The sequence below is a fragment of the Pseudonaja textilis genome, chromosome 2, assembly GCF_049901715.1.
Source record: "Pseudonaja textilis isolate UNSWEBS1 chromosome 2, rPseTex1.2, whole genome shotgun sequence".
Classification (NCBI taxonomy): domain Eukaryota; kingdom Metazoa; phylum Chordata; class Lepidosauria; order Squamata; family Elapidae; genus Pseudonaja; species Pseudonaja textilis.
Window position 1 is genome coordinate 182,391,842 of NC_141991.1, and position 12,191 is coordinate 182,404,032.

The following is a 12,191-nucleotide window of genomic DNA, read 5'->3' on the forward strand; positions in this document are numbered from 1 at the left end:
ATGTAACAATCAACTTGTGTGCTGAGCCAAACGAATGTCTCATTTGAGGAACTTATGCCTTTAAATGACCAGATACTCTGCAAGTTAAGAAATGGCAGCTTTATATGCCTATTGCTCTCTTTGATCTTATCAGCTGTCCCTGGTATATTGAGCTAAATGGAATTCCTGAAAAAAGGATCAAGGAAAAGTAGGATAAACTACAACTTTCCTACTTCCTTTTTAAATATTAAGTAGTACTGGATAAGCCATTCAATTAGGGGTCACTTATTAGTCAACACAGACATGTAGTACTGTAAGCTATCAAGGCTATTGTAGCTACAAGCTAAAGCAACTACAATTGGTCAATAGAAAGCTTATGGAACAATATGTCTCTTTTAAAATCCATTCGGATAAGTCAATTAGCAAGCATTCAGCAAGGTCTTGTTCTTTAGAAAGAAAAACATTATCTACATGATGACACTATGAAATTAAAAGTCATGTTCCTCTCCTCTGACTGCAAGAGTTTGAACTGGTGTAAACATCAGACACTGACTGTAAAAATAAAAGAGTGCTCCATAAATAAATATAATGAAATATGTTTATGTGACCTTTGATACAACATGTTCAAGATACTTTTGTGCCAAGAAGCAGAAAACTGTCAAAATGTAATTTCTGATGGAGAGGCTTGGTTGATGGAAAGGTTTTAAAAGGCAAACTTTGAGAACTGCAATATTGCTAGATGTACAGTTGCTTTTACATAAGCTACTGGAAATGAAAGCACTAAGAGTTGTAGATCGCAAATTACAGCTAGTCCCTACTTAATATAATTGGGACCAGCAACTCTGTCCCTAAGCAACTGAGTTATAAAATGTGATATCACATGACTGCACCAAATTAGAATTTCCAGGACTTCTGGTTGCCATCATTAAACAAACCCTCTTTAGTTAAATGCACTGGGACATGGTTACCATTTGTAGCTTTCTACTCAGCTTCTTCACTGACATGCCTACTGGAAACTGGCCATGAAGGGCACAAATAGCAGTCACATAACCGTGGGATGCTGCAACATAATTGCAATTTGGTCGCCTAAATCATGAACATATGACTGTGGGAACGCTGTGACTGCCACAACTACGAAGACTAGTTGTAAGTCCCACTTGTTCATTCTTGTTATAACTTCAAATACTCATGGAACAAGTGGTTGTTAAATGAAGATTACCTGTGTTTGGAAGAAAGCACTTGAATTTTTAACCAAAATAAAAAGCAGGGATGTCACACTCGATTTCATTGAGGGCCACTTCAGGATGGTGTTTGACCTTGGGGGAAGGGTGCATGGCCTGAGCACTGTGCCAGAGTTTGGCAGAGGGTTGCAGGAGGCTGTTGCAGCCAAAAACGTAGTTCAGGAAGGCTAAACTCCATTTTCACTGGCAGAGGCACTGCAGGCCGATCCTTTGCCTGTTTCCAGGGCGGCCTTGCAGGCAAGATCTAAGCACTCTGTAGGCCAGATCCGGCCCGCGGGCTTTGAGTTTGACACCCCTGATCTATAGCTTCTATCCACATAATAGAACAGGATCCAAAGAGAGCTTAAACAAGGCACTGTTAATATTTGAGGAGATTCAGAGATACTCATTAACTCACAGGTATTATTTTTCGATCCAAAAGAATATTTAGGTACCTGAGAAGCCATCTCTCCCCAATGGGACTAGTCTGCACCACTCACATCACAGTAGAGGCCTACTCTGGATAGCATCTGCTAAGGAATTTCAGCAGGTGGGTGGAAGAAGAGCCTTTCCTGCTGTGACCCCATCCCTGTGGAACTTCTACCACTGGGGGTAAGAACTGTTCTCACTGTTTTGGCCTGGGACCCTGAGGAGGAGGCTGACAGAATAAGGAGACCTCATCCCATTTTTCTCCATCTCTTGGTTTTGGTTCCATCATAAACTATTGTAGTTTAAACATTTTAATACATTAATTATTTTTAACTTATTTTATAACCTATAAGCAGAGTCACCTTATACAGGAGACGGGCAGCATAAAATAATAATAAATTTAATAAATAAATAATCTCAAAAAGAAAAGTTGCTCTTTTCCTACTTCACAATTGTAGCACACGGGTATCTCTGAAGTCCTATCAAAATGCCTTAGAAGCATTCACAACAATCTTAAATAGTAAATGATAAATTAAGATTAATGTTTTTTCACATCTTCTATTACATTTTTCCTATTTAGAATGTCTAATTTATTAAAATATTATGCAAACATCAAAAAAGAACAGGCCTCTGCAATTTGATCCCATAGACGAAAATTAAATTGTAGAGATTTAAGCAAAATATCTCAATTCCAAATATAAATAATTTATAGCAAAATAGATAGCTATCATATTGCCTATGTACATTGCAAAAATTTGATTGAAATATTTTTGTTACTTATATTTCATGTTTATTTGATCAGTTTTGCAAAGTATAATGCTTCTTTCAAAAATGTTATATCTGTCTTAAGCTTTCTTCATGATTTTAGCACATAAACTCTAAACAAGTTAGTCTGCTATAACATTGATTTATCATAGCCATTTTCCAATGTACTAAAACATATTGTGACACACATCTAAAAGAAAACTACACAAAAGCCAAGCATCTTCTGCTAATAATAAACTTAACCATAAACCTCCCAACAAGCCAAATACCCAAAAGTCTAAAAATGCTTTTTTCTAGCACTCAATGTGGTTGATCTAGGGTTAACCCATATCCTCATCCATAACTATGCAAATAATTTACAGCTGACTGCCACTGGCAACAGCCTCTGTGGTTCTAACCTTTTTCCGTTTCTCTATTCTATACTGAAAAAAAAAAATCAGCAGAAAATCTTGAACAAAGACAATTCAGGCCATTTGAGGTTGAAAAGAAATTCCCAAGCTCCCCATTTTGTGTAAAGTAGTTCCCATTTATCTGTTCTGAATTAATATGATAAAAGCATCCTGAACAAAAACCATCCACAGACAGCTGTTCCCGCAGAGAGCTGCAAACTGTAAAGCAGAATTCCTCTCTTATCATTAAATGTTTTTTTTTTGCATTTTGAATGCATGTTTTTTTTTTAAAAAAAAAAACAAGACAGCCAAGGAAATGGAATACAGTGGATCAGCTGTTGTGTATCTACAACGTAAGATTTTCTCTCACTATTTTATTGTTAACCTTTGCAATTCTTCGGACTTTATGATACTTAAACAGCCATTTAATAGTTCTGCATGTTTAATAATTTTACAGTGAGAAAGAAATATAGTGTTTGAATGCACCCTAAAGTGTTTAACATTAATAGAATACAATTACTGAATGCTTCATAGTTATTAATGAATTGCATTCTTTATTCTTGCAAAGTTTATTTCTTATAATTCAATGGTTCAGCTCTCTTTGTATTTTAACATTATATCAACCTATTTAATGCTTCCAATATATCCAAGGTTAATAGAAAATAGAAAAGTCCATGAGTATTTTCATATATGTGTAGATTAGCCTGTTAAGGTTTCACACACAAGAGCCTCCGTAGATGAAATTAATAATCACTAACTTCACATCTGATCATCTGCTACTTTTGTTATAAGAGGAGCTGGGAAGAACATATAACAAAAAGGTGATATGCAAAAAGCCAAAAGTTATAGAGGTAAGAGGCTCAGACTGATTTTGAGAGGTCATTTGGATATTAGATATAGGCCTTTTATCAAAAATCAATCTTACCTGTGATGAATCCACCTTTGCCATTTCTATGGTTGCATCCAGCACACTATGAAGATTATCCCCATTCTCTTGAATGAGGAGATGAGCTACCAGGAGAACAACATGGACAGAAACTTGTGTCGCAATAGGAAGCATTGATTTTACAGAAGACAACCAGTCAAGCATGGAGGTCTTGTCTCTCAGAAGCCAAAGGAGTTGCCAAGTGACATACAATGAACCATAGGTGCTATTTATGGGGAAGAAGTGCTCCCAAGAGACCTGTGGGAAATGAAAAAGGCCTATTATAACAACGAACCTGCTTTCCTTCATGATGCCAAAGATTGGATATTTTATTCAACTTTCAAATATATATTAAAACCATGATTCCCATAATTTGCAGCCTGTGTGGACAAGGAAAATACTGGCTAGGAATTGTGGAAATATTGGACTGGCACATCTGAACAGTCCCAGGTTGGGGAAAGCTGCAAAGAACAATTACATTATCTTATTGCTGTTGAAGAGTTTTTTTCATTCAAATAAGTCACCAACATCACTGTTGTCAATTATGGCTTCCTCTTTTAAACTAAACTTACCATTATACTTATATTACATACCCTCTTAAACTTCCCAAATGTCAATCGCTATAAAGGAAGTGCTAGAGTTCTGTTACTAAAAAGCATGCTTAAAGCCCCAAATAATTATGAATTATTGGCATGCTAAAATTAGCTGGAGCTTCTTAACATACAAAGGGATTCTTGCTTCCTCTTTAAGGAGGTTCTTCAAAGCAGTACCCCATTGCCACTCCAAGTGGACCTAAACATTTCTGGCTCTTAAGGCATATCATACACGATTATATCAATATAGGCTTAATATGAGGAGGCGGACATGTTTTGGACGCTCTCCAACCCAATCAGATGAATTGCTGGACTAACCCACAGGATATTTGATTAAGCCCCAGATGGACTTGGTTTTATTTGGAACTCTTTAATTCTACTTGCCAATTAACTCCCCCATTTTGTATGAATTACAGGTAATCCTTGAGTTATAAATGTAATGGGGCTTGCCAATTACATTCATAACTCGAGAATTCATAGGAGTGAACCATGTAACTTGAACGTGATTACTCCCTGCTTTTGCCCATACATTTGTTAACAAATGTGTAAGTTAAGTACATGAGGTATCTAAGAGTGGGGAAGGCCATGGGGGGAGCTTAGTGATGGAACCGGCCACTCAAGACCTCCCGACCTACTGAAAAGCCTCATGTTTCCTCCCTCAAATCCTGCATTTAAAACACACATTATTTATATACATTATTATATATTTTGTGTATGATCCAAGATAATTCCTCTTCACTCAATAAAGCCAGGCAAGCCAAAGATTAGGTACCCATGCTTTAGGTACTTAACAGCCCTGACACATTAACTAAAAGACCTTCTCAAGCCAAGATTCTACTTAGGTAAAGGACAATCCAATGTCTTTAAGATATGATATGATATCAGCTAACAATTACCACATGTGCTTATTTATGTTGCCCCCTCACAATCTGATTTATTCTCTCCTAATATTCTTCCCCCATACTTCATTACCTATTTTAATATTTTACATTGTTTGATTTAAAAAAAAAGAGTTGAAAGTTTGAATTATTATATAACTATTATTTTCCCACAGCTGGAAAACTTAAAGTAAGCATGAAAACTTTACCAAGTGCTGCTCTTTCAGCTCTTCCTGCTTTATAATCTCTAGAAGATTAATGGCTAATTGCTGCCTAGTCGTGCTATCATTCTCCTCAGTCATGTTGTCCTGAACAGCTGTAGATGATAATATTTGCAATGCAGGCATCACTAAGATAGCAGCCATCATTGGAGTCATCTTTATTTCCAAACCTGACAGAAGCTTGATGGCTATAAAACAAGAGAACATTTGTATTAAGAATTTTAAAACTCAAAACTATCTAATACAATACTGAAAAGTAACAGAATAGATACAATCTCCCTTTAGAATAGAAAGGTATTCAATAACATGCAGCATCAACATCCTAGGGTCTTCAAATTTGACAACTTTAAGACTTGTGGACTTTAACTCCCAGAATTCCTCCTCCAGTCACGTTAGCTCAGGAATTCTGGAAATTGAAGCCCACAAGTCTTAAACTTGCCAAGGTTGGAGACCCTTGTCCTAGGGAGTCATAATAAAGTGGCTGCATTCACATTTACACTCAAAGTTCCTTCAGTAGACAAATACCCTTTAATCTGAGATAATTTATAATTCTGTCTCATTTAGAGAATCTCAACTCCCACAATACTACATGTACATTTACTATGGAATCAATGTAGAAATAGGAATATGAGATTCCTGGGTTGAATGGTGGCAAACTGAGTTTATAACTTTGATACCTTCCAAGGACAAGGGACCAAGAAACCTCAGAGTTGAAATGCTGAGTTCTTCGTGCTCTCTGAAGTTGGATATTTTCTTGTTTTCTTCATTAAGTTTCTTCATTGGTAGTTTTCTTCATTACCCAAACTAGATAACAACATCAGCGCACACAGATGATGTTATCTAGTTTGGGTAATGAAACAACTGCAAGAAAACAACCAAACTCAGAGAGCATCAAAGACCTCTCAAGGACGAAGTAGTATTTCAGCATATTTTCACTGTGCTTAGTAAATACTGTAGTTCTCATTGCTAAGTGGAAAAACCTTTGTCTTGCGTCATTTATCAACACCTAGTACCTGTAAGATAACCACAAAAAATATAATAAATAAGAATTGGACCATTCTTTCCAGGGAAAGAAGCTTCTTAAGTGAGATGTAGAACAGCGGAAAGCTTTAGCTTCTTCTAAATTTATTCCTGATCCACAAGAGTAAAATAAAGAAACTAAGAGGGGGAAAAACTATGTTGAGATGCTCACTGTCCTACTGCTATGAAATTTGTAAGATATACACTATGGGATCACATCCAGCATTTATCTTAGCTAGTGGGATTTTTGGAATAAAATACAAAGGAAATAATGATTTTTTCAGATCTGACTCCACAAACAGTTCAGACGCAGATGTTATTCAGAAAGCCCACTGGGCAGCAAATCAAAAATAAATTAATTCTTTTTTTTCCTTTTTCCAGCAATTTGTCACAGAAGATCCAGAGAAGGTTATTGTGTTGAGATCATTTGAAGAAAGGTAGTAGCAGCTTTTTTAATGCTCAGTGTTTTTCTTTTCACATTTTTAGAGAGAGATGAACCACTTTGGATTGGGACCAACAGTTGGGAAGAGGGAAAGTCCCCATATTCTATTTCAGTACCTCTTATCTGGAAATCTATTAATATTTTATTTTTTCAGATTTCTCTTTTTTTTCTTTTACTTCTTTTACAGTCTTTATTTGTATTTTATTAAATGTTCATTGTGATTTTATTAAATACTAATGGAAAAATGTTGACAGTGACTCCGGTATGTGGATTACATAAATTATTAAACTGATTGTCCACCCTTCACAATCTGGTTTCATCATTGGATGAAAACCCTTGAATAATATTGGATTACTAATTGGTACCTTAAATATACATTAGAAAAATTAAATCAGCATGATGCCTAACTGGAAAAGTCTTTGAGATGATACAGAAGAAATTTCTGGAGTACTTTTTGGCTGATAAATATGACAAATGTATTTTTGTCATTAAATGGATATTCTATTCTAATTTTGATTAGGATTATTGTAAATGAAATTAGTTTCCAATCTAAGTATTTCATGGAACTCGTGAGTAATGTTCTGTATTTCCTCTTACTTAATTTGATATTTAAATCACTGACCTTTTCTCAAGTAACTGAAGGACATTCTGGGCATAAAAATACCTAAACAAATATATATTTATGGTATATAATCTCCTACTAATCTTTATGGGCAACAAATTCAATCTACCATAGTTGCCAACAAGAGCAACAAAGTGATACTTCCCAGGGGTGCGATTCTACCGGTTCTCACCTATTTGCTAGAACCTGTTGTTAACTTTCTAAGCAGTTCGGAGAACCGGTTGTTTGAAGAAATCTCTTGCTTTTTTCCACTTTACAGGGCTAATCCTGTAAGGAAGGCAGGAAGGAAACATTCTGGTGTTGTTTCTAGCATAATCTTTATTGCCCTGTTTACAGAAACTGTCTCTCTGTTAACCCTTATTACAATCTTGGGAGTACATCTAGACTTCTTGTCTCCAGAGTTTTTTTTTTCTTTGCTGGTACTTTCTTAATGGGGAAAGATTGTTTTAAGCTTTTTAAACTGCTGTTGGGAGGAAATACCTGTTGGAGTTCTTCCAGCCGGAATCAGTACTTTGAAGAAATAATTGAATAATGAAGCAAATCTGCCAGAAAGAAGCTTTTAATAAAAAGGAACCAAGATGAGTGACATTCACCAAGGCTTCTTGGCTAGCTAGAAAGATCGACATTCAAACGTGAGTTTACATATCCTTTCTGAATTTTGGTCTAAAATTGGTTTTTGATGAAGTTCAATTCTGTCCTTGGTGACGTTTAATCCTGTGTTTATTAACGGGATAATTTTCTCTATTCAGCTTTGTTTGGAAAGAAAAAAGTTAATCTCTGTTCCTGAAAAGAAACTGGGTTGAGAAATCTGACTAGTTCCTGGGTCTATTTGTTCTGGTAATTGGTTTAACAAGCAATAGCTACTGTTGTGATTTAATTATTTGCATTGTGTTTGAATTTTTTCCTGCCTCATGGTTTCTTTTTCTATCTGGGCAGGGGGTCTTCCTTCAATGCTTTAGTGGTTCCTGGCACTGTCATTTTGGGGTGTACTTCCAAGAGGCAGGATGCAAGTTTGGCACTGATTTTTTTATTGCCTTTCTGGAGGGCATGTGGCCTTTCCTTAAATCTGGATGATTTCCTTAGGATATCTTGTAAGATGAATGAGACCAGTATCTTTAAGTGGTATCTTCAAGTGGTGCAAATAGATCTAAGGATTGCTTCTCCTGGGTGTGCTCTTTCTGGAGAGTTTAAATGACCTCTCTGCTAAAGGGTTTCACTTTATAAGCAAGAGTTGGCTGCCGATAGTTATCATTGCATTTTAACTATTTTAATTCCTCAAGATGCTCTGGCACCCTGCCTGATTTGTAACTCCAGCTTGCAGGTATTTTTAATCTAATGATTGGTATTTAGGGCAGCTTTTTGCAAGCAAATAAGCTTTTTGTATTTTTGTACAGGTAACCCTTGACTTACAACAGTTCATTTAGTGACCATTCAAAGTTACAGTGGCACTGAAAAAAGTGACTTATGACTGTTTTTCACACTTACAACCATTGCAGCATTCCCATGGTTATGAGAGGCCAGGAGAGGAGAAGCACCCCTCGATGTCAGTGATGTCGGGGTTGGCCATGGTCACACAGTCACATGACCACCTAGCCACGCCCACCCAGTCACATGATCACCAAGCCACATCCATAGAACTGGTTGTTAAAAAATTTGAATCCCATCCGATACTTCCTAAATAAAGCAAGCAATTTTTCAGGGAATTATTGCAATTTTACGATGAAGTCTTACCTAGATTTAAAATAGGCTTTTGCTGACTAGCTGGAATCTGCAGCAGAAGCACACCTAATCCAATGATGGTCATCTGAAATGGAAAACCCTGAAGAACCAAGATACACAATCAAGTCTGATTTTCTTTCCAAGCATAACATACAACACAGCCTATGGAAATAAATACCCTAAGCAAATTTTACACTCTTGTTTTTTTTAAACTAATAAAATGAAGCATATTTCTTCAGCCTTAATATGTAAAATAAATAACTCTTAAGTTCCTTCTGACTTTACTTGGTGTTGGTAACATAGCTACTTCCCATGTTCCATTTCCTCAGCAACAGACAACAGTGTCATAACATAAGAGCCAGTGACTGACTCTGGCTCCTCTCAAGAGAGTTAATGAATACTAACTGGTGTTTAAACATATTGCTTGAATAAGTGTATATATACATGAAAAACGCCAGCCAGATTTCCCTTCTCTGGTCTTGGGACTGCAACAACAGCTTTCTTTGATCCTCATTACACAAGAAAAAACAGAGCCAAAAGGTCTATGTTCAGAGTAGGTAATAGGTATATATAATAGCATAGCTGATTTATACTGTTCCATTTTATAATAAGGTTAGAGTAATCTCTGCGTTTAAGTGCTTACTTGTCAAAAAGGCTAATGTTCTTTGAAAGTCAGCTTTTACAAATAATGAATCCTTGACTTGTAAACTAGGGAATCTTGTAATTCTCTACATTACTAAAAATGTATATGACTCCAACAGGAACAAAGATAGTAAGACCCAGATTTATTTCCTAGCATCATCACACAGAAGATGGGGAAAAGTTGCAAGCTGCCGTTGCCAGCCAAAAGGACTTTCTCTTGTCTCTGAGGACTGGCTGAAAGATCTGCCCACCAAGGGACACTGAACGCCTTCAGCAAGGTGGATAAACAGAGCTCAGGTCCTGATGATTTGAGATCTGTTTCAGCAACCCATGGAAGAAGTTCTATTCTGCAGGCAGAGAAAAACTGACATCCTCCCATGCAGTGCAAAAATAGAGCTCAGATCCTAATGATTTGAATTCCATTTCTCCACCCAGTAGAAGGTGATCCTTTCCAAACTCAGAGGAGAGCTGACATCCTTCAGGAGGCAGCTCTTTCAGCCAGACTCTAGAGACGAGAGGAATCCAAAATTCAAGCAGAGAACAGAGTGGCAGTGTGATAAGGTAATCAGCACAGAGTACTTTAGGCAGATGGAGGAAGACCTGGGAGGCCCGGTGCAGACCAAGAGTGTTTTTCCTCAGAAGCTGAAAAACCTGCTAGGATTTTGGCACAGAGTATTTTCAGTTCTTGAGTGGAACCTCCAGGGTTTCCTCAACCCCATCCGTACTCCTTATCTAGAAATCCATCCACTTAACAACTGCAATTAGGAATGTCAGGATTGCAGTTATTGAGTGAAGCAGCCACATTGCTGGTGTGATCGCTTCACTCAACGACCAAAATTCCAGGCTCAATTGTATTGTTAAGTCAAGGATTACCTGCAAATAAAGCTTACTATACAACCAATGCCTCACTGGGTCATTCTTTCGAAGATGTTTTCTTATCTATACAAAAAAATAGTATGACCACCTGCAGGAAAAAAAAAAAAAGCAGTAGGAGGGGCAGCAGCTTCCAAATTCTTCCCCATTGAAATTCCTTGTGGGAACTAGCAGGAAGCACTGGATATCCTTCCTTCCTTCCTTCCGACCTACCTACCTACCTACCTTCTTTCCTTCCTCCCTCAAATTCCTGCTGGCTTCTCCATTTATTTTGCTTGTGGGAAGCTTGAAAGTTACTGAGGGCAGTGTAAATAAGAAATGATGTGTGGGATGCACAGAAAGTGCTGCATAGGTCAACAAAGGCACACTGGATGATGGGTGGGGGGTCAGGAAAGGAGTACATGTATTAGAGATACTTTGCAGGTAGGAAAGGAAGTCTGGGTGAGCAGCATGGGTTACCTTTGTGTATGAGGGTGGACAAGAGTGGTACTACACAGCTCAGCCAAAGTGCACGGAGGGGCAGGAAGGAAACATTCTGGTGTTGCTTACAGAAACTGCCTCTCCATTAACCCTTATTACATTCTTGGCAGGACTAGACTTCCTGTCTCAAGAACTTCTCTGGAGTTTTCTTTCCCTCCTTTGCTGGTACTTTGCTTGCATGGAGTGACCATTCAAAGTTACAGTGGCACTGAAAAAAAGTGACTTATGACCGTTTTTCACACTTATGACTGTCACAGCATCCCCAGAGTCATGAGAGGCCAGGCGAGGAGATGCGCGCCTCAATGTGATATTTAGTTGGCCACGCCCAGCCAATAACGTGACCACCAAGCCACGTCCACCCAATCACATGACCACCAAGCCACGCCCACCAACTAAGCCATGCCCACAGAACCGGTTGTTTAAAAAATTGAATTCCACCCCTGTTTAGTTGTATATAGATGCTGGGAAAGTTTATATAATGACTTAGTTTTTCTATAATAAATGTACTTCTCAGCAACTCTTGTGTCCTTACATACCTGTGATGCCTGTTTACAGTCCACCTTACTAACAAAAGCCTTACAACTAAGTGACAAAAGTTAAGGGCCACCACCCAAATTAGATATGAATACATCTTTAAAAGTTATCTTATTCCCCAAAAAGCCTACCTCTTTCAGAAGCTCAACATTTTCTTCCATTAAGCCAATTAAAGATGAACATTCCCCTGTGGCCTGCAGGCTAACCCCACAGAAAACCAGAAGCTGCAGACAAAGATGACATAATTGTGTCTTCCAAAAACTAGGGTAACGCAGCAGACTCCGAAATAATTCCTGCAGAAAAAGCAATGCTTCTGTGATCTGTACAGCATCTTTTACCTATGGAAAGAAAAAAAAAACAAGATTACATTATACATGCAAAGGCATAAAGTGTTAATAGATAGATATATATAAATGAAGAATTTGCATAGAGGAAAGCAATACATATTGTGTTCATAGTA

At 37.4% G+C, this 12,191-nt stretch overlaps 1 protein-coding gene across 2 annotated transcripts in view; it reads right to left on the minus strand.

Annotated features, from left to right (window-relative positions):
* Positions 1-12,191, minus strand: part of FOCAD (focadhesin) — a 140,125-nt gene that overhangs the window by 107,671 nt on the left and 20,263 nt on the right. For both annotated transcript variants that reach the window (XM_087926563.1, XM_026718356.2), the window contains exons 8-11: positions 11,863-12,069; positions 9,215-9,302; positions 5,388-5,587; positions 3,708-3,965 (exon numbers count right to left, since the gene is read on the minus strand). In XM_087926563.1, coding sequence (XP_087782689.1) covers positions 3,708-3,965; positions 5,388-5,587; positions 9,215-9,302; positions 11,863-12,069 — 753 coding nt within the window. The remainder of the gene's footprint in view (positions 1-3,707; positions 3,966-5,387; positions 5,588-9,214; positions 9,303-11,862; positions 12,070-12,191) is intronic.